General features: G+C 42.1%; 1 protein-coding gene across 1 annotated transcript in view; it reads left to right on the plus strand.

Annotated features, from left to right (window-relative positions):
- UTP4 (UTP4, small subunit processome component) overlaps positions 1 to 16,433 on the plus strand; it is a 29,361-nt gene extending 12,928 nt beyond the window's left edge. The window contains 12 exon segments of the mRNA XM_006091150.3: positions 3,006 to 3,177; positions 3,290 to 3,381; positions 4,013 to 4,109; positions 4,857 to 4,921; positions 6,499 to 6,513; positions 6,515 to 6,634; positions 7,023 to 7,179; positions 9,911 to 10,017; positions 12,194 to 12,289; positions 13,645 to 13,830; positions 15,262 to 15,372; positions 16,228 to 16,433. Coding sequence (XP_006091212.1) covers positions 3,006 to 3,177; positions 3,290 to 3,381; positions 4,013 to 4,109; positions 4,857 to 4,921; positions 6,499 to 6,513; positions 6,515 to 6,634; positions 7,023 to 7,179; positions 9,911 to 10,017; positions 12,194 to 12,289; positions 13,645 to 13,830; positions 15,262 to 15,372; positions 16,228 to 16,344 — 1,335 coding nt within the window. The 3' untranslated portion in view covers positions 16,345 to 16,433.
- Positions 16,434 to 25,825: the final 9,392 nt, after the last annotated feature.

Raw genomic sequence — 25,825 nt, forward strand, 5'->3', positions numbered from 1 at the left:
ATTGATGTTTTTCTCTTCCTCTCCCTTTCTCTCTGAAATCAATAAAAATATTTTTAAAAATCTCCAAAGAGCCCTAACCGGTTTGGCTCGGTGAATAGAGTGTCGGCCTGTGGACTGAGGGGTCTTGGGTTCAATTTCGGTCAAGGGCATGTACCTGGGTTGCGGGCTCATCCCCAGTAGGGGGTGTGCAGGAGGCAGCTGATCGATGTTTCTCTCTCATCGATGTTTCTAACTCTCTATCCCTCTCCCTTCCTCTCTGTAAAAAATCAATAAAATATATGTTTTTTAAAAATCTCCAAAGAGCTAAAAAAAAAAAAAAGTATAAGTTGAAATGAGTGGGAGAAATTATCTTTTTAAAATGGAGTCTTAATCTAAAATGGTTGTAATTATTAGACTTAAGACTTAATTATTAATTTTAGTAGCATTTTAACTGTACCTACACAAATATGCACCTGTTTCAAAGATCAAGGAAGATGTATATTGACTACTGTGGAACAATTCTCAGAATATATTGTTAAGAGTGAAAAACAGAACAGCATAATAGTATATAATATAGGACATAATAGTGTATTAAGAGAAGAAGGCAGATTTATATATTAGATATCGTATATTAGGTATTTATGTACTAGATATTTTATGTATATGCAGTTATGCTAGTATATGTGTGTATACATACATATATATAATATCTCTAAGAAGATTTTTAAAATTCAAATTATAATTTCTGGAGAGGGAAATTGGGGGGGCAGTCAGTGGGAGGCAGGCTTAATTTGTATTGTATACCATTTTATACTGTTTGATCTTCTCTCATATGCCTATATTACTACATTGCATTGACTCTTAGATATAAATTATTGTAAAATATGCCATAATTTTTTTTGTTATGAGAAAGAAGAAATATTGCCAATTAAACTATGCCATAGTGCTTTTTTTGTAAAGTAAAATGTGTATTTTATAGTATAAGCAGATAATATAAACTATTTTAATATAAAATGACACAATGCTTTTTTAAACATAGAAGTTATATTTTCCTTATTGAAGACCTCCTTGAGTTAACCATAAGTTTTTGTGATATCAGTTATGCACATATAAAAAGGAAAGTATAACTGACTTAAAGTGATTAAGTATTCCTAAAACTTCACATTCAAAGTTGGACTCTGAATCACTTTTTTTTTCTTAATATATTTTTACTGATTTTAGAGAAGAAGGGAGAGAGAGATAGAAACATCAGTGATGAGAGAGAATCATCAGTCGGCTGCCTCCTGCACACCCCCATACTGGGGATCAAGACCAAAACTCGGGCTCATGTGCCCTGACCCAAATCGAGCCGTGACCTTCTGGTTCAGGTTCGATGCTCAACCACGGAGCCACACCAGCCAGGCTATGTTCTTAGCACTTTATTTACATTTAAAATCTTTCTTACTGTGATAAAATTTACATAACAAAATTTGCCATTTTAACCATTTTTTGAAAATGTATTCTTGTATTTTCATATGTATGTGTGTGTGTGTGTGTGTGTGTATACATATATATACATACATATATATACATATATATATATTTTATTGATTTCAGAGAGGCAGGGAGAGAGAGAGATAGAAACATCAGTGATGAAAGATAATCATTGATTGGCTGCCTCCCCACATGCCCCCCCTGGGGATCAAGCCCGCAGCCCAGGCATATGCCCTTGACCAGAATTGAACCTGGGACCCTTCAGTACGCAGGCCGATGCTCTATCCACTGAGCCAAACCGGCTAGGACTTTTTTAAACCATTTTTAAGTGTACAATTCAGTGACCTTAAGAATATTTACAGCCGAAACTGGTTTGGCTCAGTGGATAGAGCGTCGGCCTGCGGACTGAAAGGTCCCGGGTTCGATTCCGGTCAAGGGCATGTACCTGGGTTGCGGGCACATCCCCAGTAGGAGATGTGCAGGAGGAGGCTGATCGATGTTTCTCTCTCATCGATGTTTCTAACTCTCTATCTCTCTCCCTTCCTCTCTGTAAAAAATCAATAAAATATATTTTAAAAAAATATTTACAGTGTTGTGCATCCATCACCTCTCCATTTCAGAACTTTTTCATCACCCATTAAAGAATAACTCCTTATTCCTCTCCTCTCCCAGCCCCTGGTTACTTCCATTCTACCTTCTGTCCCTATGAATTTGCCTATTCTGGGTACCTCATAAGTGGTATCATATATTTGTTCTTTTGTGTCTTCGTTATTTTACTTAGCATAATGTTTTCAAAATTCATCCATGTTGTAACATTATCAGAATTTTATTCCTCCTTAAGGCTAAATAATACTCCATTGAGTTTATCTATTGATGGACGTTTGGGTTGTTTTCATATTTTGGCTCTTGTGAATAATGCTGCTATGAACACTGGTGTTCATGTTTCTGTTTGAGTCCCTGCTTCCAAATATTTGAGAATATATTTTCATTACTATTCTTGCTTGGATTGGTTTGTTTGTGTTTGGTTTTTAAGTTTTTTTGTTTGTTCTATATGAATTTAAGAAACAACTTTTTTCGTTCCAGGTATAGACTGTCAGTATTTTTATTGGGTTATATAAAACTTAAAAATTTACTTAACGATCATCAATATTTTTATCATGTTAAATACTCTCATTCAAGAATATGGTATGGATTTCTTTGTTTAGGTCATCTTTTGTGTCCTTTAAGGAGGACTTAAATTTTTTTTCTTATATAGGTCTAGCACATTTCTTGTTAAATTTATTCTTAGATGTTTTATTTTTGTATTGAATTTCTAATGAGGTCTAGTTTGTATATATGAAAGCTCTGTAACTGGTTGAGGTACATGTTGTTAATTGTGCTAGTAGGGGGTGTGTTATTATATATGAGTGAGCTTGCTCCTATGTTGGAATTGACCTTCCTATTCTGGGCATACGTTTTCCCTTAAGCTGCCCAGACAGACAACCTCAGGAAATCTTTTTCAAAGTGGGCCCTGTTTTGCTCAAATGTACCTCCTTGATGATTTAATTTCTCAGCAAGAAGACAGTTTCGTGGTGGGCACAGCCGAGGGGACAGTATTCCATTTTCAGCTGGTCTCTGTGACTTCCAACAGCAGCGAGAAGCAGTGGGTGCGGACAAAGCCATTCCAGCATCACACTCACGACGTGCGAACCGTGGCCCACAGCCCGACAGCACTGATATCTGGAGGTGGGTTCTGCTCTCCGCCAGCTGCTGCTTTACTCTGCCCAGCTCTGCTTGTTTTCATGCAGAACATTTTCTAATTCTGATGTCTTCTCCCTTCTCCCTCCCTCCCACCCAGGCACTGACACCCACTTAGTCATTCGTCCTCTCATGGAGAAAGTGGAGGTAAAGAATTATGATGCTGCTCTCCGAAAAATCACTTTTCCCCATGTAAGTATTATCCCCTAACCCAGGGGTGGGCAAACTTTTTGACTCGAGGGCCACAATGGGTTCTTAAACTGGACCGGAGGGCCGGAACAAAAGCATGGATGGAGTGTTTGTGTGAACTAATATAAATTCAAAGTAAACATCATTACATAAAAGGGTACGGTCTTTTTTTTTTTTAGTTTTATTCATTTCAAACGGGCCGGATCCGGCCCGCGGGCCGTAGTTTGCCCACGGCTGCCCTAACCCCTCACTATCTCCTCATTTTCCCATTCCCCTGTCCCACAACACTCTGAGCATAGCTCACACTTCTGAGCAAATCTGTAAGACTTCGGTGCTTTTTTTGTTACATACTGTGCTTAGCCATATTACAGTTCTTAGCACACTTAGTGTAATTGCTTGTTTAATTCTGTGTCAACCCTTTAGACTATGAGCTTGAGAGTGGTAGGTATGCTTTTATTTACTAGTGTGTTCTTAGACCCTAGGACAGTGCCTGGAATATGGTATTATGTAGGGAATATTTATCAGGCAGATGGATTTTAGCAGTAAAAAATGTGCTAAGATGCTGCTACTATATCTCATACTGAGACAGTAGATGACCCCGGCCTACTTACCACTTTTCGATTCTTGGATACAGCGACGTCTCATTTCCTGTTCAAAAAAGAGACAGCTTCTCCTCTTCCAGTTTTCTCATCACTTGGATCTTTGGCGACTGGGATCTACAGTTGCAACAGGTAAGATGGGAACAAGACTTTTCTAGGAAAAAAACTGAAGAGAGAAACCAAAAATTAGAATTGCAATTGATACTCTGCTTATGGAAAAATGGAAGTAGATTTTTCTGTGCCCATTGGAATTCATGGTTTCCCACCCACTAGATGGAGCAAAGGAGTTCTTCTGAGTGTTAGATCTGTTAAAAGTGTACAGTTCTGTATGGTAGAAAGGGTGGTGGTAGCAGGATGTAGTGGGTGTGAAGGTTGTGGAATCGTTTGCTCTGGCTTGATTGGGGTCAAAATAGGATGTTGAAAAATGGCAGGATTTAATATTGGTTAGTGACATCCCTGCCAGGAGGTCACATGGTTCTTACTAGGGTGACAGCCTAGTGGCCTTTTGTGTGACCTGTAAGGAAATGTTTAGGTTCTGTTGTTTTATATTCGACTATGTTTGTACTGGAATAAGTTTCCAAAACGAGCAAATGAAGTTGAGGCCACACGAACCACAAACTCCACTTTCACCCACCTACATGCCTGGCTGTGGTGTTGAGCTTCAGCAAATTAGTGATGTGCCATAGGCCATGGAGGGCACCCAAAGAGAAGAGAATGTTCACTGCTTTCCCCAGAAAATGGTAGGCTTATGAAGATAGTTTCCTGATTTGTCGCTGGCAGAGATTCCATTCTATCCAGGAATGACTTTTTAGAAGAAAAAATATATACAAATAACCTTTCTTTGAGGAGGAAAAACCTCAGGGAAATTTCTTGTTCCAGGAAAGCATGGGGATACCCTTCCACTCTCTAAAGATGCAGATCATTTACTGCACCTCAAAACAAAGGTAAGGAAGTTTAACTGTATGTGTACAGTTTCTGAAATCCAGAGCATTTTCTCCTGCTGAATTTTGAGGATTACTTAGTTGACATCACTAACTGTATAAAATCTAAAATAATTTGAATGAAATACTATGTCAACAGAACTGGATTTCCCGTGATTATATGTTGGACATTTAGAATTTATTGGGCGGATGAATACAGGAAATTGGTTTTATTTTTTTGTATTATTATGAAAATAATATGCTTTTTAAAAAAAATTTAAATGGTACAAAAGAGTATGCAATGAAAGATGAGCTCCCTTTTTTTAAATTTTTTTTATTAAATTCAGAGAGGAAGGTAGAAACATCAATGATGAGAGAGAATCATTGATTGTCTGCCTCCTGTACGCCCCCTACTGGGGATTGAGCCCACAACCCGGGCATGTGCCCTCTACTGGAATCGATCCTGGGACCCTTCAATCCGCAGGCCAGCACTCTATCCACTCATCCAAACCAGCTAGGGCTGAACTCCCTTCTTAAACCCAAATCCCTGGGCCTCGTCTCCAGAGATAATCATTGCCAAGAGTTTCTTGTATATCCTTCCAGAAAAAAATTCCCACCCATTTGTGCATATGCCCTTTCTTTTTACAATAATGGGAATCTACTATGCAAACTTCTTTGTGTTCTTTAGAAAAACCTTTATTTTAATTACACAAATATTTGTGAATACAGTCTTACTGTAAAAAATTCAAGCAATATTGATAGTTTATTTCCTCATCCACTTCTTTAATTTTCTTCCCATTTCCTGAAATAATTGTTAATTGGCTAGCTGTAATATATCCTTCCAGATCTTCTTTGTGTGAGAGAGTATGTGGTACAGACATATTTTCATACATTTAGATATATTTCGTGAGTTTTTTGAAGTATATAAATGTTACACATTTTTCCTTTGTTCTGCAAATTTTTTCACTTACTATTTCTTAGAGGCCCCCCGTTTTTTTTAATCCTCACCCCAGGATATGTTTTTATTGAAGTTTTTTTTTTTTTTTAAGACAGAGAAGAAGAGATAGAGAAACAGAAACATCGATGTGAGAAACATTGATCATTTGCCTCCCATATGCACCCCAACAGGGGATCAAATCTGTACCCTGGGTATGTGCCCTGACTGGGAATCCAATCTGCAGCCTTTGGTGTTACAGGACATGCTCCATTTATCTGAGCCACCAGGACAGGTCTTCTTAGAGATCTTTACAGTAGACTGTCCTAAAACAAATAAAATCAATGCTCCAAGTCACCTTGCCTCCAAAGCTTACCTGCATGAAGTGCCTCTCTGCTCGGGTTTCTAATGTTAGGGTTTAGTACGAAGCTACCTGTGAGGTACACAAGGGCTGAGATTACTAGTATTTAGTTCATTCATAGACCTCAGCTCTTGGAAACCAAAGCCACACCATTTAGGTACTCTACTGCTGACATAATCATAGTGACACAGAGTATATAACCGTAAGGATTATGTGTAGGTGTTCGTGGGTACGTCCAGAGTGACGACAGCGAACCTCATTGTCTGAAGTTTTACTTGAACATTCATCTGATTCCTAACATTGCAGGGTCCCGAGAACATTATTTGCAGCTGTGTATCCTATTTGCAGCTGTGTATCCCCATGTGGAAGTTGGATAGCGTATTCCACAGCTTCTCGGTTTTTTCTCTGTCGGTTGAATTATGACAGGGTAAGTGATAACCCAGTGTCTGGTTGAACAAGGAGAAAATTCACACAAAGTGAATTTTTGTGTGAAGTGGGAATGCACTGGATATGAATCCTTACTCAGTGAAAGGTATTTGGAGACAGCTGTTACCAAAAAAAGTGTTTTATTTTTTCCACTTTGATTTGCTTTTGTTTTTGAAAGAGTAGGGAAATGCCAGAAAGTGGCAGTGAAGTTTAGGCTTTTGAAGAGATAAAGGAGGCGGAGGTGTATAGGTTACATTAGACATGTCAGTGTCCCAGACCCTTCATCGGTTGGCTTCCTTAGACACAGGAAGCATTAATGTAACAAGGCTGGCTGTGATTATTATTGATGGCTCTAGGTCTCACTTCTCTCTCTTACTGGTTTTTTACTACTGGTTCACCCCAAGGTTTCCAAAATGCCAGCGTTCCTTCGCTCTGCTGTTCAGATTTTGTTTTCTGAAGATTCAACAAAGCTCTTTGTGGCTTCAAATCAAGGGTCTCTGCATATCATTCGGCTGTTGGAAGGAAGCTTCAAGCACCTGCATACTTTTCAGGCTCAGTCAGGTAGGAATTTGGTAACTGGCCATAGGAGAGAGTTGTCAGCCTCTGATGTATTTATTTTTCCCTTTTAAACCTTATTCATTGTCGGGCATTCACTAATACTCTTCTCCACCCTGCAACTACATTCACTCACATGTTTGCAATTTAAAGTAGGAGGAGATATCTGGCAAATAAAAACGTTGATGAGATGTGAAATATTCCTCACACCTACTCTTTTCTCACTGGGCTTTTGATTCCTTATTTGGCGCCAGAGAAGTTTCATCACCCCTAGAAGAGTTTTTGTTAGCAGGGCAACAAGAACGTTAAAATAATTTATAATCCTGACTACTGTTAATATGTTTGTATATTCCAGTGTGTGTGTAGATAGGCATTTTATAGACATGTTAATTTTTTGGTTGTTTTTATAAAGATGAACTTACACATACAGTTTCATTACCTGTCATATAAAGTTCATGACCATTTTTCCCTGTTCTTTGAGAACATGAATGAGTATGCACGAATAAGTGATTCTGTAGTTAACTTGTTGAGTTAATTATTGAGGACTTAGTCACCCAGCTTAATTTAAGCTGGTAGTTTTCTTGGATACTTCCCATGGGCCTTTTCCCTTCTTCCTCACCCTGGATTATAGCAGCTTCACTGTCATTTAGACTCCCATCAGCGTGGAAAGTCAACTCTTTTTTTTTTCTTTAATATTTTTATTGATTTTTTAGGGAGAGAGAAAGAAAAACATCGATGTAAAAGTGAAACATCGATCGGCTGCCTCCTGCATGCCCCCTACCAGGGATCAAGTCTGCAATCTGGGCATGTGCCCTGACCGGGAATCAAACCAGCCATCACTTGGTGCACAGGACAACGCACAACCAACTGAGCCACACTGGCCAGGACAAAAGTCAACTCTTTTAACTTAAACTCTCACTATTCATAAGCTGCTTCAGAAGCATGCAGGAAAAGAAACCCACAAGATAGTAAGATAAAGTAAACTGCCAGTTTTTATTGAGTACCTGTATGTTTTTATTATAAAACTTAGACTCTTGCCGTGCCGGTTTGGCTCAGTGGATAGAGTGTCGGCCTGCGGACTGAAGGGTCCCGGGTTCGATTCCGGTCAAGGGCATGTACCTTGGTTGCGGGCACATCCCCAGTGGGAAGTGTGCAGGAGGCAGCTGATCGATGTTTCTCTCTCATCGATGTTTCTGACTCTCTATCTCTCTCCCTTCCTCTCTGTAAAAAATCAATAAAATATATTAAAAAAATAAAAAAAAACTTAGACTCTTTATCTTGCATTTAGCATCCCTTAAAATTAGGCTCTGCATCATACACACACACACACACACACACACTTTTATTTCTTCTCTCTCATCTCACTTCCCCCTTAGAGTCAGGCTGGTTTCTTCACAGCCGTCAAACCTGTGTATTTCAGTTCTTGTTACTTAGCTCACGTTGTTCATCTTTTTCTACCTACCTCACCCATCCTTTAGCATCTGGCTTATGTCTTGCTTTAGAGCTTTTTCATCGTTTGGGGGTGTTGTAGCAGCATGTATTTTGGCATATAGCATCACTGTCTGATTTTTATCCCACATGAGTCTTTATGTTGCCAGATTGGTTTCAAATCTTTTGATGACAAAGATGGCTCATATGTGCCCATGCTCCCTTAGTGCTAAATATATAGCAAGCAGCTCAATAAATTTAAGATATGCTTCAAGCCTATTGAATTGGCTATTTGTCCCTAACTTTGATTAAAAACTATTTGGTAGAGTCCTAGCCAGTTTGGCTTAGTGGATAGAGCATCGGCCTGTGGACTGAAGGGTCCTGGGTTCATTTCTGGTCAAGGGCACATGCCTAGGTTGTGGGCTCAATCCCTAGTGGGGGGTGTGCAGGAGGCAGCCGATCAATGATTATCTCTCATCACTGATGGAGATAATCTTTCTCCCTCTCCCTTTCTCTGAAATCAATAAAAATACATTTTAAAAAAACTACTTGGTAGAGAAGGATTTTATTTATTTTTTATTTTATTTTATTTTTTTAAAATATATATTTTATTTTTTACAGAGAGGAAGGGAGAGGGATAGAGAGTTAGAAACATCGATGAGAGAGAAACATCGATCAGCTGCCTTCTGCACACCCCCTACTGGGGATGTTCCCGCAACCAAGGTACATGCCCTTGACCGGAATCGAACCTAGGACCCTTCAGTCCGCAGGCCGGCGCTCTATCCACTGAGCCAAACCGGTCAGGGCAGTAGAGAAAGATTTTAAAACAAAGTTTCCTATGGTAGGCAGTGTCTCATTCAGGCCTGAGCAAGTGATGCCTTCATGTTTATCTCTCAGGCTCCTCTTTATATGAAGAGTGTGATTAAATGAAAATAGATTCTTATCTAAAACTTATTTGCAGAATTATCAAGAAATTATCCTAATCCTCAGTCTATATGGCTCAGTGGTTGAGTGTCCACCTATGAACCAGGAGATCATGGTTCGATTCTGGTCAGGGCACATGCCCAGGTTGTGGGCTCAATCCCCAGTGTGGGGTGTGCAGGAGGCAGCCGATCAGTGATTTTTCTCTCATCATTGATATTTCTATCTCTCTCTTCCTCTCTCTGAAATCAATAAAAAAATATGTATTTTTAAAAAGGAAATCCCATTAGTAATTTCAAACTGAGGGTCTTACTGGCTTTTGCCATCATCAAAGCAGGGCTGGCTGTGGACATTAAATTCAGACTTAACTGTTGTTCTGTCCTCACAGGGACAGTGGAATCCATGTGTCTTTTGGCGGTCAGTCCAGATGGGAATTGGTTAGCTGCATCGGGCACCAGTGCTGGAGTCCATGTGTACAATGTGAAACGTCTAAAGGTGAGCTTTGGGTTTAGTAGCAGCAAACAAAAGAAGTTAGCCCTGCAGTTTTAAGACTCAGTTGGTATGACCTGGAAAATTACTAGGCTTTTTTTTTAACCAAGAAATTTTCCTGTTTTACTTGTTTGGAATCTAAAAACTATAATCTACCATATTAAAATGAGTCAGTGGGAACTGAAGCCACTCGTGCACAGAAATTTGAAATTAAGGGTTTATGGGTGATGAATCGACATCTAGGTTATTTCTGTATTTTGGAGAGGAAATTTTTTATTTACCAAGGTGAATAGTTACAGGTAGTAACAATTTCGTTTTAATAGTTCACCTTGTAATTTCAAGGTATGTTTTAAATTAGAACCAGAAATTTGACAAAGGAATAGCAGGAAAACATTTTTCATGAGTCAGTAGTGATATTGTCGTTCACTCATTGAATCACTAGTGGTCCCTTACAAATCTTCGTCATAAAAGTCAGATAAGAACCACCCAAAACTTGGGATAAGCATTAAGTTTATAGAACAACTAGAGGCCCAGTGCACGAAATTCGTACACAGGTGTGGTCCCTAGGCCTGGCCAATGATTGAAGCTGACCTCTGGGCCCTGGGCAGCACCTGGCCCCCGTGCGCCCCCCTCTGCCTGAGTCACAGTGCCGAGTCCCCACGTGGAAATGTGGTGAGCGCGGCTGGGTGCCATGGGCTGGGGCACAGTGTGGGCCTCTGGGCTGCCCAGCAGCACCGCATGGAAGCCAGGCGAGCAGCATGCTCTCTCCGGGCCAGCCTCACAGAGCAGCTCCTGCGCTAACCCATGGGGAGCCTGACCGGCCTCTGTAGTCCCAGAGGCTGCTGCCTGGCTCACCCGGAAGAGGCCACACGGGTGTGGGGCGGGCTCCTCGTGGGCACCTGGCACCTGAGTACGCGGGTTTCCCCAGCACGCGCGCCCTGGCGTCCCCGGGGAAGGGTAGCAGGGGGAGTGAGAGCGAGCTTGGGGACACCCCGCATTCTCACCTTTGTCCCTGTCACCCCTGCCCCCAGGTAGCCGGCAAGAGGTCGCAGCCCCCGACCTGGGTGCTACGGGAGGTTGGTTGCCACCACCCACCCCCAGTTCCCCATCCCAGCCCAGCCCCAATCAGGTGATCAGAGCCTGCCGGCCACTGGTCACCATCTGTGGGGCAATTGGTCAGGATCGGGGCCTTCCCCCCCCCCCAAGCAATCGGCGGGGCTATTAGGCCCCCACTTGCACCCGCCTTGGTCTGGTGCCGCCTTTTACCTGCTCTACCATCCTGCCATGGTCCCACTCTCGTCAGGGCCAGCAGCGCCTCTACTGCCATCCGCTGCCAACGCCACGTTGCCAGTGCCCACAATGTTCTGTGCCACCCCCTGGTGGTCAGCGCTCGTCATAGCGAGCGGTCAAACTCCCAGTCGAACAATTTGAATATTGGGCTTTTATTATATAGGATGCCAGATTGTTGCATTTAATGGGTTTGCCTGTTAACTATACAACTTAATCTTTATTACATTGTGGGAATAGTATGTACTACTTGCTCTTCGAGGCTTGCCTGGCATTTAAGACTGTCATGTAGTGGTGCACACGCCTTGCAATTGTACGTAAATGTCCATGCCTAGGCATTGATTTCCTTCTTTTTTGTTGTTGTTAATTCTTACAGAGGATATTTTCCCATTGCTTTCCCGAGAGAGTAGAAGGAGAGAGAAACATCAATGTGAGAGAGACACATCAACTGATTGCCCACACTCGCCCCAACTTGGGCTGAGGATCAAACCTGCAGCCCAGATTCTCTTGATCGGCACTCGAACCTGCGACCCTTCTGTGCATGGGCCGACGCTCTAACCACTGCCCCACCGGCCAGGGCGGCATTGATTTTTTAAATCCAGTGTGGATATGTAGATTCCCTGTTTAATAACATGTTTATGATCAGTTTACGTTGATACCAAGACAGCAGGGAAAGCTTTACTTTGCAAATGCTGTCAGTTTTGTAAGCAGTTAAACATGTTTTTTTTTTAATGAGATTAAATTTTACTGTTTGGAGAAATGCCTGTCATGGGAACTTCCATAGGACCCTTTGAGTTCCAAGGAATACTATTTCAAAACAACTGACTTAAACCATCCCGTCTTTCCTGGGTGTGGGTATCACATAGAGTTGCCTTTTGTGTCTGCTTCTTCCCAGCTTCACTGCACGGTTCCTGCTTACAATTTCCCTGTGACTGCTCTGGCCATAGCCCCCAAAACCAACAACCTGGTCATCGCTCATTCTGACCAGCAGGTGAGAGATTCCGGTGCTTTCCAATTCCTTTTTGCTGGACGGTAACTTAGAAACTGAGATGATAATTTTGGAAGACCCTTTCTTTGAAAGTGCTGGATGATATAAAGGTCCTTTTAGACTGGAGAGAACATGGACTCTGGTGTTAGACTGGATATGGGATGGAATAAGATTTTGAGAGCTGAAAGTGACTAAAAAATAATATAATTAACCTTCACTTTTGCAGGTGAGGAAGTCAGGTACCTAATATCAGCCAAAATTAGTGCTTAGCTTACTGCTTTTTCCCATACTAAGTTGTGAGAAGATTGTCATTTTAAAAAGATCTATAAAATACTTGAGCTATAGAACATACTCTGAAATTATCCTGACTTCATCTGAAAAATGGGCATGATAATACCTTCCTCACTGGAAATATTTAAATGTGATCCAACAAGCACATTTAAGTAGACTTCCAGGCAAATGATGTGTACTACTTTGATTAGTAGTTTTTACACTCACACATGCACACACATATACATTCTAGCCAAAAAAATGAAATCTCTCTTTTCAGTTTCATAGATCTGTGTCCTTAACCAAAGACTGAAAGATTAGTGAAGCCACCTCCTTTGTCACACACATATAAGGACCATGTCCACCTGATGCCTTTTACTGGCAGTTGGTCCCGTAAGTTCTTTAGTCATTAAAACTGGTGGGAGAGGTTTATGTACCTGGTAGATTAGCAAAGATCAATAAAGGTGATAATACACATGGTGTGAGTATAGGGAAACAGCACTTCATACATTGCTGAAATTAGTATGACTTCTTTAGAGAACATTTTGGCAATATCTATAAAGAATTTTAATGCACATAATCTTTGATTTGAAGTTCCCATTCTAAAAGTTCTTCCTACAGATAATATGCTTTCAGTTGTACAGAAGGACATTGATACAGAGATAATCATTGCAGCTTTGTTTGTTGTAGCCAAAGATTAGAAATAATCTAAATGTCTATTAAACAGACTAGATAAGTAAATCATGGTACATCCAAAAAGTGAGTGTTCTTCAAAGGGGCATGAGTGACTTATATTGATGTCATTGTGTCTTGTATGCATAAAATATCTCTGAAAAGATATAAACAAGAAAAATAGGCTACTTTTGTCTTGGGGAGGAGAGATGTAAAGATTACAGGGTGACTTTTCATTATATACCTTTCTATGCTGTTTAATTATTTAGTCTGTAATTTACCTTAAATTTTTTTTTATATTAAAAAAAGAGTGAGAAAGCATAAGGCTGAATATGGCATATTCAAGATTTACATAGATATTTTCTGGTCTTTCTGGATACGAGCTAGCATTTCCTCCATAAAATGTTCTTCCTCAGATATTTGAATACAGCATCCCAGACAAACAGTATACAGAGTGGAGCCGGACCATCCAGAAGCAGGGGTTTCATTACCTTTGGCTCCAAAGGGATACTCCCATCACACACATCAGTTTTCATCCCAAGAGACCAATGCACATTCTTCTCCACGATGCCTACATGTTCTGCATCATCGACAAGTCCTTGGTGAGTTCTTTGCCCCTTCACCCTTGCGCTCACCGAATCTTCTTTACTCAAGAAACTGCAAGTTCTAAAAGCAAGAGGTACAATAAGTTAGAGGAAGGAGAATCAGAACAAAGTTTTCCTGCTATATTCTTTGGAGGAGAGAAGCCTTTTGTTTTGCAGATTCCTTGTTTTTGTTCCCACATTCTTTAGGCTCCCAGGGAAGGAGTGGGCCTTTGTGTACTGGTTTTTGCTAATTTGACCACTTCTTTGTTTTGCCTATGAGTAAACTTAAGTGGGAAAGTGATTAGGTCAATATTCAGAAAGTGACCCTCATTGGGAGGGAAAACCATTGATTTGGCTAAATCACTTCCACCTTTGTACCCTGAATGGCTGAATAATGTGGTTTCATCAAAGGAGATACAGACTGTGGTTTGGACCACATATGTCCCTAGGCTGTGTGTACTCAGACACTATCTGCGGGCTTGAGGAGTTGGTCTTAAGATCTTAAAAAAAAAGTCCAACTATGATTTAGGTGGGCATTTTTTTCAGTTCTAGATTCCATCCTCTGCGAGCTGCTGTTTTGATTCACTGCAAATTTATGTCTTTTCTGAGCAGGCACTTTCTTTCCTGGGAGCACAGAACTGTGGCCATGCCTGCAATGCACTTTGGGCTTAGATTACAAGCAACACACACAGTGTTGTATATCTGAGGGTGGGGGTGGAAGGAACATGGAGAAAGCAGCAGATGGCTCTCAAGGAGGGTGCGTGGTGATGTGTCACTGGAACTCTTCTCATGGGCCCCGCGTCCTCTGGGTGTGGGAAGTAGAGCTGGCTGACAAGTGCCTTCTGCAATTTGAGTGATACAGGAAGGGCCTCTCCCACTCGCTTGCCTCTTTGTAACTCAGTCCAGATCGGCCCATATTTTTTCCCAGGCATTGGTGATAAGTCCATCACTTCCTCTTGCGGGCAGAGCTATTTCCCAAGGAAGTCAGAGATGAAATATCACTTGCTTGGCCAGAGGCCATCTCTTGAGGTGTCAGTGACATCAGTGGAGGTGGTTGTGTTGCCGTTTCTCCTGGGGAGAACTTTAGTCACTGGGCCAGCCCATGACCTGGTTGGGGGTAGTGTAGAAAGCAGAACCTTCATGGGCTAAGCTTCTGCTGCACATGCCAGTGTATTCCTGTCGCTCAGTGTTACTGACAAGACTGGCGGAAGCCCCAGCTGGGCTCTTTGATCTTGCCGGCAGAGTACCAAGCTCCTTTTGCCTCATACGCCCCCCTCTACAGTACAACAGGAAGAGTGACTGCAGCTGTCTTCCTGAAGTGAGGAGAGTCAGGGAGGAAGTAAATGTATATGATGGTTGGGAGATAGTGTTTGCCTGAAATCACTATGGTCCATTGTTCTGTATAAGCCCAATAAAAACGACTTAAACAGTGTATCTTTGTCTTTTTAGCCTCTTCCAAATGACAAAACCTTACTGTACAATCCACTTCCTCCCACAAATGAATCAGATGTCATCAGGAGGCGCACAGCCCATGCCTTTAAAATTTCTAAGAGATATAAGGTAAAGCATCTTGCATAATATTCTGGACCGTTGATTCCTTGTGATATTATCCAAATGTAACAAGCTGTCAAAATGTCACCTTCATTTTTCATGCAGAGGACCTCATTTGGGGAGACAAGTAACTTTCTGAGGATGTGTGTCCCTTATGTCTGTTTCCTTGTTCTTGCTTTAATAGATTAGAGGCACATCATACGTAGCCAAAATGAAATACGTAGGTAGTGCGGAATAATGTTGGAGCTCAGGTGGGGTCTTTGTGGTAAAGCTGGCCTTTAAATTTGACCTCTAGTTGGAGAATGTTCCATAAGATAATTTACAGCAAATGGAAGTCATTGACTATTATGACTTTCTTTTCTGGGCTAGGCTTTTCACTGTATAGGAAACATATCATTGAGCCTATGATATTCCAGCTATTTGTGCCACTTTAGAAGTTCCATATTTATGCCTCTCAGATGGGGTTCCATGGCTGCCCTGGAGCATTTTCTCAGGGGCCTGCATGCATTCTTTTTTAAGGGGAGGAAGGTCTGTGAATTATTCAAGCATGATTAGCTTCTTATGCATTTGTAACTTGTCGTTTGTCAAGAATTTGGGCTCCAAACCCTCAGTTAACACTGATTCTAACAAATTAGATTTTCTGTACAGAGAAGCACGAAAAACCTTGCTGAAATCTTCTGAGTGAACTCAGTTAGAAGTTCCCAGCCTTTTCATCCATTTGGAGTCCCAGGGCAGGAAGGGCTGTCAGAGATTTACATCCCTCTAGTCTTGAACTAGATTAACTGTTTAGCTCTCAGTCCTCTGTTTAGGACTAGGCGTGCGTGGAGCCTAACTCCTGCTAGAGTCATTCTCATCTCTCCACAGCCTCTACTCTTCATGGATCTCTTGGATGAACGAACACTGGTGGCAGTAGAAAGGCCCCTGGATGACATCATCGCTCAACTCCCACCACCCATCAAAAAGAAGAAATTTGGGACCTAAAACAGGGCACTGTCTGTGTCCTTCCTTGAACTGTTCTACCCTATGTGTTTTCACAAATCATGTTAATAAAAAAATGTTATTCTTTAGAATTAGAGTCATTATAAATGTTACCATTCATATATTTTTATTGATATCGGAGAGGAAGGAAAGGGAGAGAGAGATAGAAACATCAATGATGAGAGAGAATCATTGATCGCCTGCCTCCTGCACACCCCCTACTGTGAATCAAGCCCACAACCCAGGCATGTGCCCTGACCAGGAATCAAACCGGGACCTCCTGGTTCATAAGTGACGCTCAACCACTGAGCCACACTGGTCAGGCATAAATGTTACCTTTCAAAGTAATGGGCAGTAATTTCCCTTCATTGAATGAGAGTAAAAGAAAACACCAAGGTATTTGTACTTAGGATAATGTTCTTTGTAGCTACAAATTCATGCAACTTTTTCAGGGTCTCGTTTGTGCTTTCAGACCATAATCTCAGGGAGAAAAAATATTACCCTGTCTTCCCTAACACATGCCTGTGCTGATGACCTTCACTGTCTGCCAGCCTCCAGCCGGCAGCCCATGCTGAAGCGTGGGGGCCTGCCCAACATTGCCCTGGAGGGCAGGGAGCTATGCTTGCTTATCCAAGATAGCCTGTCTGCCATTGGCAATAATCAGCCCATGTTTCAAGGAAGAATTTTAACGGCAGTGCTCCATCTGAAAAGCAGAAGCCTTTGGCCTTTGGTTGCCGGGTATTAATTTTATTTAAAAGGAAAAAACTGGGCTTTGGAGTATCAGTCCCATTAACTCTCTTTTCACTTGTTAATATGCCAGTTTCAGAGGTTCAGGAAACATTGGGCATTTTGTTAAGCAGTGGGAGTGGAAGTGGGAATCAGAAAGCCTGTCATATATTTCACCTTTTCTGTCCTTGTCTACTGTCTTTGACATTGTTATTCCTGTGGGCGTTGACTGACTAGTTTTAATGTGATCTTTTAAATGAGAAAGTGAAGAACTATACTTAACCTGAACTGAGCAGATAGATTTCTTTCCCATCTCAGTGGGTGTATTCTGTTGCATGCATCGGAAACCCAGTATGTGTGGTTTTGTTTGTGTGTTTGTTTGGGGCATGAAGGGTTGTGGTATAGGCAGAGAAGTATGTGCGTTCTGATGACATCATGAGTAAAAAAGCTGGTGACAAAACATTTTGCTAAGATGGAGTCTGGAAAAGAAAAAATGTGAGAATTGAAAGTACAGGTGTGGGAGGAGAATTAATAGATAATGAGAGAGAGAGAAAGAAAGCCCCGATACATTATAACATAAAGGACAGCCTATTTCAGGTTCATTTGCTAAGAGGGAACAACAAGGTTTATAATGGACACAACTTCTCGGCCCCGCCTGTTCAGATGGTTTACAGGGATAACCAGGGCTGACTTAAATAAGCAGATGCAAAATTCTAGGCCCTCTGTGTAAAGTAACTTTCCTCTTGAATAAATGTCTTTAGTGTGGCATGTTCTCCTCTTCTGCATTTGACTGGAGTGTTACAAACTTTCAGTGGACTAGAAGATCCTGCCTTGTCTAAGAAATGTTTTATGTGTTTTGTGTAGTTGAAACCAAAGTTCAAGTCACTGGTCTACATTGAATGTGACCAGAGGGAGGCGAGGATGCCTTAAATATTAACTCACTTGCTTTTAACTGACTGTAGAGCTATAAATTCAGAGAGACTCTTTATTAACTGGAGGCTAGTTTATGACTTGATTTACTTAACCTTAAACATTCTGAAACCTTGTGGATCTTGGAGGGTGTCATTCTGACAGAGAGGGCCCACAGACCATCTGAGTGAAGAAGTAAAACCTCTGAAAGTAGAAAGCATTCCTTTGCAACATTTCCAGCCAGTGACTTGGATTTCCATAAATGGTATGGGAAGTAGGAGCTCTGAGCCTTGAAATTCTTCCTGAGTAGAGAACTTTGAATGCAAATGAAGCAGAAACTGATTGGGGCAAGTGAGGGAATTTGGGGAAGGAAAGGCAAAGCAGTATTAAAGAAAAGGACACGTCAGTGCCCATGTTTCTGTTTCGGACATTTTGCAGACTAGCTCATATTTGGGTTCCACAGAAAAATTTTGATCTGATACCTAGAAAAAGCCTTTTTTTTTTTTCCCCCCCCCTGACCTGACTCAAATGGTTTAAAAACAGTTTTCTCTGCCCTAACTAGTTTGGCTCAGTGGATAGAGCATCGGCCTGCGGACTAAAGGGTCCTGGGTTCGATTTCAGTCAAGGGCACATGCCCCGGGTTGCGGGCTTGATCCCCAGTAGGGGGTGTGCAGGAGGCAGCTGATCAATGATTCTTTGTCATCATTGATGTTTTTCTCTCTCCCTCTCCCTTCCTCTCTGAAATCAATAATTGTTTTTTTAAAGCCAACAAAACAGTTTTTTCATGTAGTTAGTAATCTGATTTCTGAATGGCTAATGTACCCGTCACCTTGGAGATTACAGTAAATTATACTGGAATATTGGAAAAAAGTTAGAGACCATCTAGTGTGGGTGTTTTTTTAAGCATCAAAACTTTCTTGAAATGGGACTTCATTCTGAACTGCAATATATGATATAGATAAAAGTAGAATTGTTCTGGTTGGAGGAAGGGATGGGAAGGAAGCAGAGGTTTGTGAAAGAAACCTTGTGTTTCTTGGCCTCATTTTTATATTCATGGCAGTGGAGACTAAGAGGAGAAGAGGCGGCTTTTTTGCAATGGTCACACAATGGTTTGTTAGAGGCCAGGATGGTGTTCTTACGGTTATTCTCCCACTGTCTCTTGGCTGTAGGGACCCAATCATATGATTAGCAGGCACGGTATACAAAGGATTTTTCATTTCATTGATAATAGGGAAGGTGTTTTAGCATTTCTTGCTCTGGATGAGCGCTTGAGTTAGCTCTAGATGGGCAGTCTTGTGTGTAAATCATATAGAGTGTTGCAGTGAACAGCCTAGTACATTGTCTGCTAATGCCCACCTAGTGAGGTTTCTCTAGGGTTAATTCCTGGGAGTGAAATTGCTAACTCACACTGTGCCGGTTTTCTTTCACTTTTAGTTGCCTGGGGAGTGGATGTATTTCCAGCAACAGTGTTTGAACGTACTCATTTTCTTACATCTTGCCAATGTAGTGCTAAATTTTTGTTTTAGCCCATCTGATGGGTGAAAACTAATATTTTATTTTGCATTTGCCTATTTACTCTTGAGATTGCTCATTTTTTATGTGTTTTGAATGTTTGTGCATATCCATAACGTTTGTTCCTAAAGTGTTGTCTTTTTTGTTCATATTTCAAGGTATTTTATGATATAGATCGGCACAACTGTCTGTAGTGGTGGAAATGTTCTGAATCCGTAGTGTACAATAAAATAGTTACTAGCCACATGTGGCTGTTCAGCACTTGAAAATGTGGCTAACATGATGAAGGAATATTTTAATGTAAATATCCATGTTTGGCTAGTGGCTTTTGTATTGAACAGCACAGACCAAGCTAGTAAGGCCTAGCTTTGTGTCAGTCCTTTGTCTTCGGGGAGTTAAAGAACTTAATACTCAACCTACATTGAGTGCCTACTATATGCTATGTACCAACAACAGATGAGAAGAGGACCCCAGCCCTCAAGAAGCTTACAACCCAGTTGTAACAAGTAGATCAGTGATGCTATAGGAGAGATGAGCATAGAGAAGGGGCACTTAATCAGTAGGGTTGAAGGTAGGAGGAGATGGTCCTTAAGCTGATAACTCTTGGAGAAGTAGGTGGTAATTAGCAAGGTGGAAAAGAGAAGAAAAGACGCATCCCCGGAGCATTCTCAGTGCAAAAGCCTGAAGCCAGAGAGAACATAGCCTGTCCAAGGGACTGCCAGTAGTTGCACATGGTTAGTACCCAGCATGTATTAGAAATGGAGGAAAATGAGGCTGAGAGGGCAGGCAGGGCCTACCATAGGACTGAGCATGCATGTCTTATTCAAGGAAACACCTCTCCCTGCAGGGGAGCAGCTTCCCTGGTTGATAGTAATTAAGAACCGGGTGAGGTTGCTGGGAAAAGTAAGAGTAGAGCAGTTTCCACAGAGGAAAGCTAAGCATCTTAGAAAAGTATGTAAAAAAGATAAGTAGATTTGGATAAAGAACTCTTAGGCCAACATGTAGTGAGAAATAAGACTGGTAGGAGTGAGCCTTGAGGTTTGGTTAAAAATTGTCATTCAGTGGAAAACATAGTTGTGAACCACTCATATTCAAAGGAATAGCACATTAAAAATGTCCATTGATCCCCGCAATTGGCTATTTCGTTAACCGATTCAGGAGGGAGTTAAAGCTGTGGGACAAAGGCCTAGAAATACCATATGCATCAATAAACATGATTTGGTGTTCAAGAGCATATGAAAAATAGGAGTTGAGCTTGGCCGGTATGGCTCAGTGTTTGAGCATCGATCTGTGAATAAAGAGGTCGCGGTTTGATTCCCAGTCAGGCCGTATGCCCTGGGTTGCCAGCTCAGTCCCCAGTAGGGGGCGTGCAGGAGGCAGCCAATTGGTGATTCTTTCTCATTGATATTTCTATCTCTCCTCTGAAGTCAATAAAAATACATATTTTTTTAAAAACAAGAATTGAAGCTGATTATAAGACTGCAAGTCTTATGAGGTACTGGAAATTCTGTCAGAACTAATATTGGGGAAAAGGGGATTTTTATTTTGGAACCTTATATGAATTTCATGGCAGATTATGTTATTTCCATGATTGTTAATTTAAAAACGATGGTAATTTTCCATAACTAAGTGGATTCAATGAAATTAACCTTCTGCTTAGTATGTCCTTGCTAATATTTTCCTAAAAAGAAAGTCACAGAGCTACAAAACTGTCACCAGCTGCTTCTCATTAGTAATGTGGTTAGCAGATGTGGGTTTTCATAGTCATAAAGCATGAGATAGTTAATCCATTTTTGTGGGTTTCAGATGGATAGTGATTTATCTTGGCGGGATACATTTTTAAATGTGCTTGCATCAGCTGAAGGATATATGCACCTTTCCCTCTTTCACTTCATGTTTGTGCAGGAGAGAAAAATACATTTGAGGGTATTTCTCCTGGAAGGCAAAGGAGTACGGCCCCCTGAAAAGGACAGTTGATCTGTCTTCTAACTGGGGCAGAGTTATGCGTGGATAATTTTTCAAAGTTGGATGTTAGATTATCTTACAAGCTTATTTCTCCTTTTGGCCTCTTTAATAGCAATTGAGCAGCTCTTGCTTTTGTTCCTCTGGCACCGGGCCGCCTTTGTGGTAGTGACCTTGAGGCTTGCTAAGGGCTGCAGTTTTGCCTGGGGCCCTCCTTCCTTATGAAATTACACAACACTCAAACCTTGGAACCAGCCCCAGATCCACTCATTCTTTCCTTTGACGGACTCTTGGCAGTATGTTCTCCCTTTATTCAAGATCTGTTTGTCACCGAAATTAATTTGGCCATTTGCCCTTTAAGCCTGGAATCAAATGGTATCATGGCAGGCTCATTCCTAGATAAAGTATAGTTTCTGGGCTCCAGAGTTTCTACCAAAGGTTTTATTGTTGCTGCTGCAGCTGAAGGTCAACAGGTAATAATAACAGCAGTGGATACTTTTCATGGAACTCTCCCAGTGTGGCAGGTACGGTGCTGCTCAGCGCTTGGCACACGTCATCCCAGCCAACTCTCACCACCACCCTCAGAGGTACAAGGTGTCTGGATTCTTCCAAAAAAAGAAACTGACGCCCATGACCTTAACCCCTTGACCATTGTCATAGAGCTACCAAGCGGCCATATACGATTTGAACCTTGTGCTCTTAATGACCGTGCTATATTATACTGTGAAGGAGAAGGAAAAAACAGACCATTGGGTTTTGAGAGGGCACAGAATCGGAGCCTGAGTCATAGAGTTGTAGGAAATCAGGGAACTGAGAGCTCTTCCAACCTCCTCCTTTTAAACTAGCAAAGATTTCTGCCTTGTTCTGAGAAATAATAAGGTAACAGCTTGAGCAGAGGAGATTACATATTGATAGGTGACAGGAATGAAAGGTTATTAGGAATTATCTCCGCCATTTCCTTTTTTAGAAGTAGATAACATGGCTGTTCGAAAATTATCTAAGCTTGTCTCCCAGTCCCTGGGAAGCGGTGGAAACAGACGCGTACTCATTTTATTTCAGATTTCATTATCCACAGTAAGTAGATTCCCACTGACTACTGGAGATCTCCTACATGGCAATTTTCACTCTGCAAGGAACCAATAACCTTCAGAGGGATTATATGAAATGACTGCAGCCCAGGAGGCACTGAATGTCAATCAATCACAGTTTAATGAGTTCCTTTTCTGCAAGGCAATATTTTTTGAATAGTGGGGAATAAAAAGAAGTCTATGGGTGGTCCCCGCCCTCCTGTATTTTTAAACCTATTTGGGCAAACCAGCCAAGCATGAAATAAAATTGTTCAAAGAAAAAAAAAATCCCAATGAATTGTGTAGACGGGAAACTTGGTAGGTGGGAATCTTACAGCCCTTAGCAAGCCTGAAGGTCACTGGTAGATTAGCACTTCTCTGATGCCAGAGAAACAAAAGCAAGAGCTGCTCAGTTGCTACAAAAGAGGCAAAGGGAGAAACAAGCTCATAAGATAACCAGTCCAGCATCCAACTTGGTAGGTAGGTAGCGGTTGAAAGGGGCAGGAGGTGTTTGGAAGGATAGACTCAGGCAGGAATTCGGAAGGCATCATTGGGAGGGACTGACTAGGTGAGTTTGAAAGTAGTCATGTGATTGTTGAAAATTTAGGTTCTGATGGAATATCTTTATTTATTTGTTTATTTATTTATTTTAAATATGTTTTATTGATTTTCTACAGAGAGGAAGGGAGAGGGATAGAGAGCTAGAAACATCGATGAGAGAGAAACACCGATCAGCCGCCTCCTGCATGCCCAACACTGGGGATATGCCCACAACCAAGGTACATGCCCTTGACCGGAATCGAACCTGGGACCCTTGAGTCTGCAGGCCGACGCTCTATCCACTGAGCCAAACCGGTTCTGGCTGTATTTATTTTTTAAAGAGGAAGCTAGGAAGGGAGAGAGAGAGAGAAATCAGTTTGGTGTTCCACTTACGTACGCATTCATTAATTGATTCTTTATATGTCCTGACGGAAAAGGGGGGAGGGGAATTAATGTGAAACTTTGGCTTATCAGGACAATGCTCTATAACCAACTGAGCTACCCTGCCAGGGCCTCTAATGGAATACCTTATAAACACAGCTTGATAGTTTGGGAATTTTTATGGATATATTTCCAAGTAATCCAAATATCAGTCTCCATTACCTTCTCTCCTCGCAGGGTTAAATATTTTGTTATATAACTTACTATCTTATATAAGTGCTCTCATTTACAATTTAGTTCAAAGATCTATAACTTCCTCCAACTCTATGAACCAAAAGGTCTTGCTACTTTGTGAGAGAATTTCCAGCACTTCCCTTTTGCTAATAAAGGTGCCCTTAAGTGCCCAACCTCTGCGTGATTACATTAGTAAAAGTGTTCAAAATCGTGCTCAGACTGTAAGGAATCAACTGCTAAATGCTCTCTAATAAGCAGAAATTTCATGTAACTCAGACCTCTGGGGGCTCACGCCTCAGCTGGAGCAAAGCCAGAAATGTCTGGGACTGCAGGTGCACTGGGCACATCAGGACCTGCTGGAACAGCAAGCTGGCCTCACTGCAGTTGATTTAGGAGAGGGCTGGAGGGTTGAGCTTCTGCTGACATTTGCAGCTTTGAAAATCCTGCTCCATTAATTGCAAAGTGGATTCTGCTGTAATGATTTTTTTTTTTTTTTGTAAGATAGTTTTCTCATTTTGAATTCTTCATTTGGGTTCTGGGTGCTTTCCAGTCTATTTTTATTGTTTTAACTCCTGATATAGGAGGCTCTTTGGAAGTTTTGCCAACACATGAATGCATTCATAGAGTGGTGCATGGACATGGATTACGAGCTTCAACACGTACCTTGTGAGCAAGCAGGTATACAGCCCCTTTTACAGGAATTGGTGCACACTCCCTCTTGCAGCCTGTAAGCCGCCTCCCCCCACCCCCACCCCGCCCCCAAGGAAAACATGGGGATTTCGCTTTTACTGCTGAAAGAGGGCACCTCAACTTCATGTGTTTGCTGAGATCTTCCTTTCTCGGCAGTGTGATTTCTGGACCCTCATTTTTGAGGTCTGAGGTATGTTGTTTTCCTCCCGCTCTAGACCGCTAGTGCTCTGAGGTTTGTGTGTTTTTGTTGTTTTTAAAGCACTGGTCCAGGAGGCTGTTTTCTCTGCTTCCTCACTGTGGGCTTTGGGCCAGTCGTTGGCTTTCTGGGCCTCACCTTCCTCAGCTCTTCCATTCCATGAAGCTGGAAGAAGTGGGAGGATAGCATCACCCATGTCTTTGGATAAAAGCTGCTGTCGGCTCTGCAACACGCATACAATTTCTGGAGCTGCTCAGATACACTTGCCCCAACAAAAGGCCACGGCCTCCAGGATAAGAAAGTCAGGTCTGCAAACCCAAATTCAAACTCCTTGATATTTGTTTATAGGAGGCTTTTCACACTTACATCTTGCTGCCTCCACTGATCCTATGCTCTGTTCACATGGAAATTCTGGCAACTTCCTAAGGAACCATCATTCTGCAAATATCTTTGAGGCCTAGCGATTGTGGCTGCAGTGCTGAAGAGGACACCTTCCTTTAACGTTACCGGCAAGTAAATAGATGATTCCAACGCAGAGTGCATGCTTGGAATCCTGTCTCTGGACCTTTGCCTCAATTATCTCTGCTCCACCTATTCACCTTCCATGGTCACCTGTGAAGCTGACCCCAGGCCTAACTGAATGTTTCTTACACTCTATTCTCAGGGCGTTTTCTATCACTTAACCACATGCTATCACACCAGGTTGGTTGGGTCTCCGTTTTCCTTCCCCCACTAGACCGCTAGCGCTCCGCTGTGGTACGGCTTCTTCGGCTCATCTCCAGGCCTCATAAAGAGCACGCCAGCGGAGCCCTCGGTAAATACAGAATGCACCTATCAGTGCAAGCATGAAAGTGCAACCCCGTCTTGCAAAGTGCTTCTCGAGGCTTCTGACTTTGCTTTCCGGGCCTAGGCAGCTCCGGTGAATTGCACGGTGTAAAGGTCAGGAGTTGGCGGCGTGGGTGGAGGGTCCGGCAGAGGCGAAAGGAAGGAGGAGGTGAGATGGGGCGCCACTCGGCTCACGCTGCCCACGTCCGGTGAGCTGCAGGGGACTGGTCGCCCGGCAACTCCTTCGTCTCCCGGAAGCGGCTCGTCTCCCCGCCCCTCCGGGGTGGGCGTGGCCTCATGAATAATGAATCGGCGGGGGGAGGGGCCGGGCCCGCCCCCTTCGGGTCGGAAAAGGGGGAAGCCCCGAAGCTGCCTTGACTGGGAATGAATGGTAGTGAGTGCCAACTTGCAGGCGGCCGTAAGCGGTATCCGTCCTTGGCTG

The sequence above is a fragment of the Myotis lucifugus genome, unplaced genomic scaffold (genome assembly GCF_000147115.1).
Source record: "Myotis lucifugus unplaced genomic scaffold, Myoluc2.0 scaffold_88, whole genome shotgun sequence".
In the NCBI taxonomy this organism is placed as follows: Eukaryota; Metazoa; Chordata; class Mammalia; order Chiroptera; family Vespertilionidae; genus Myotis; species Myotis lucifugus.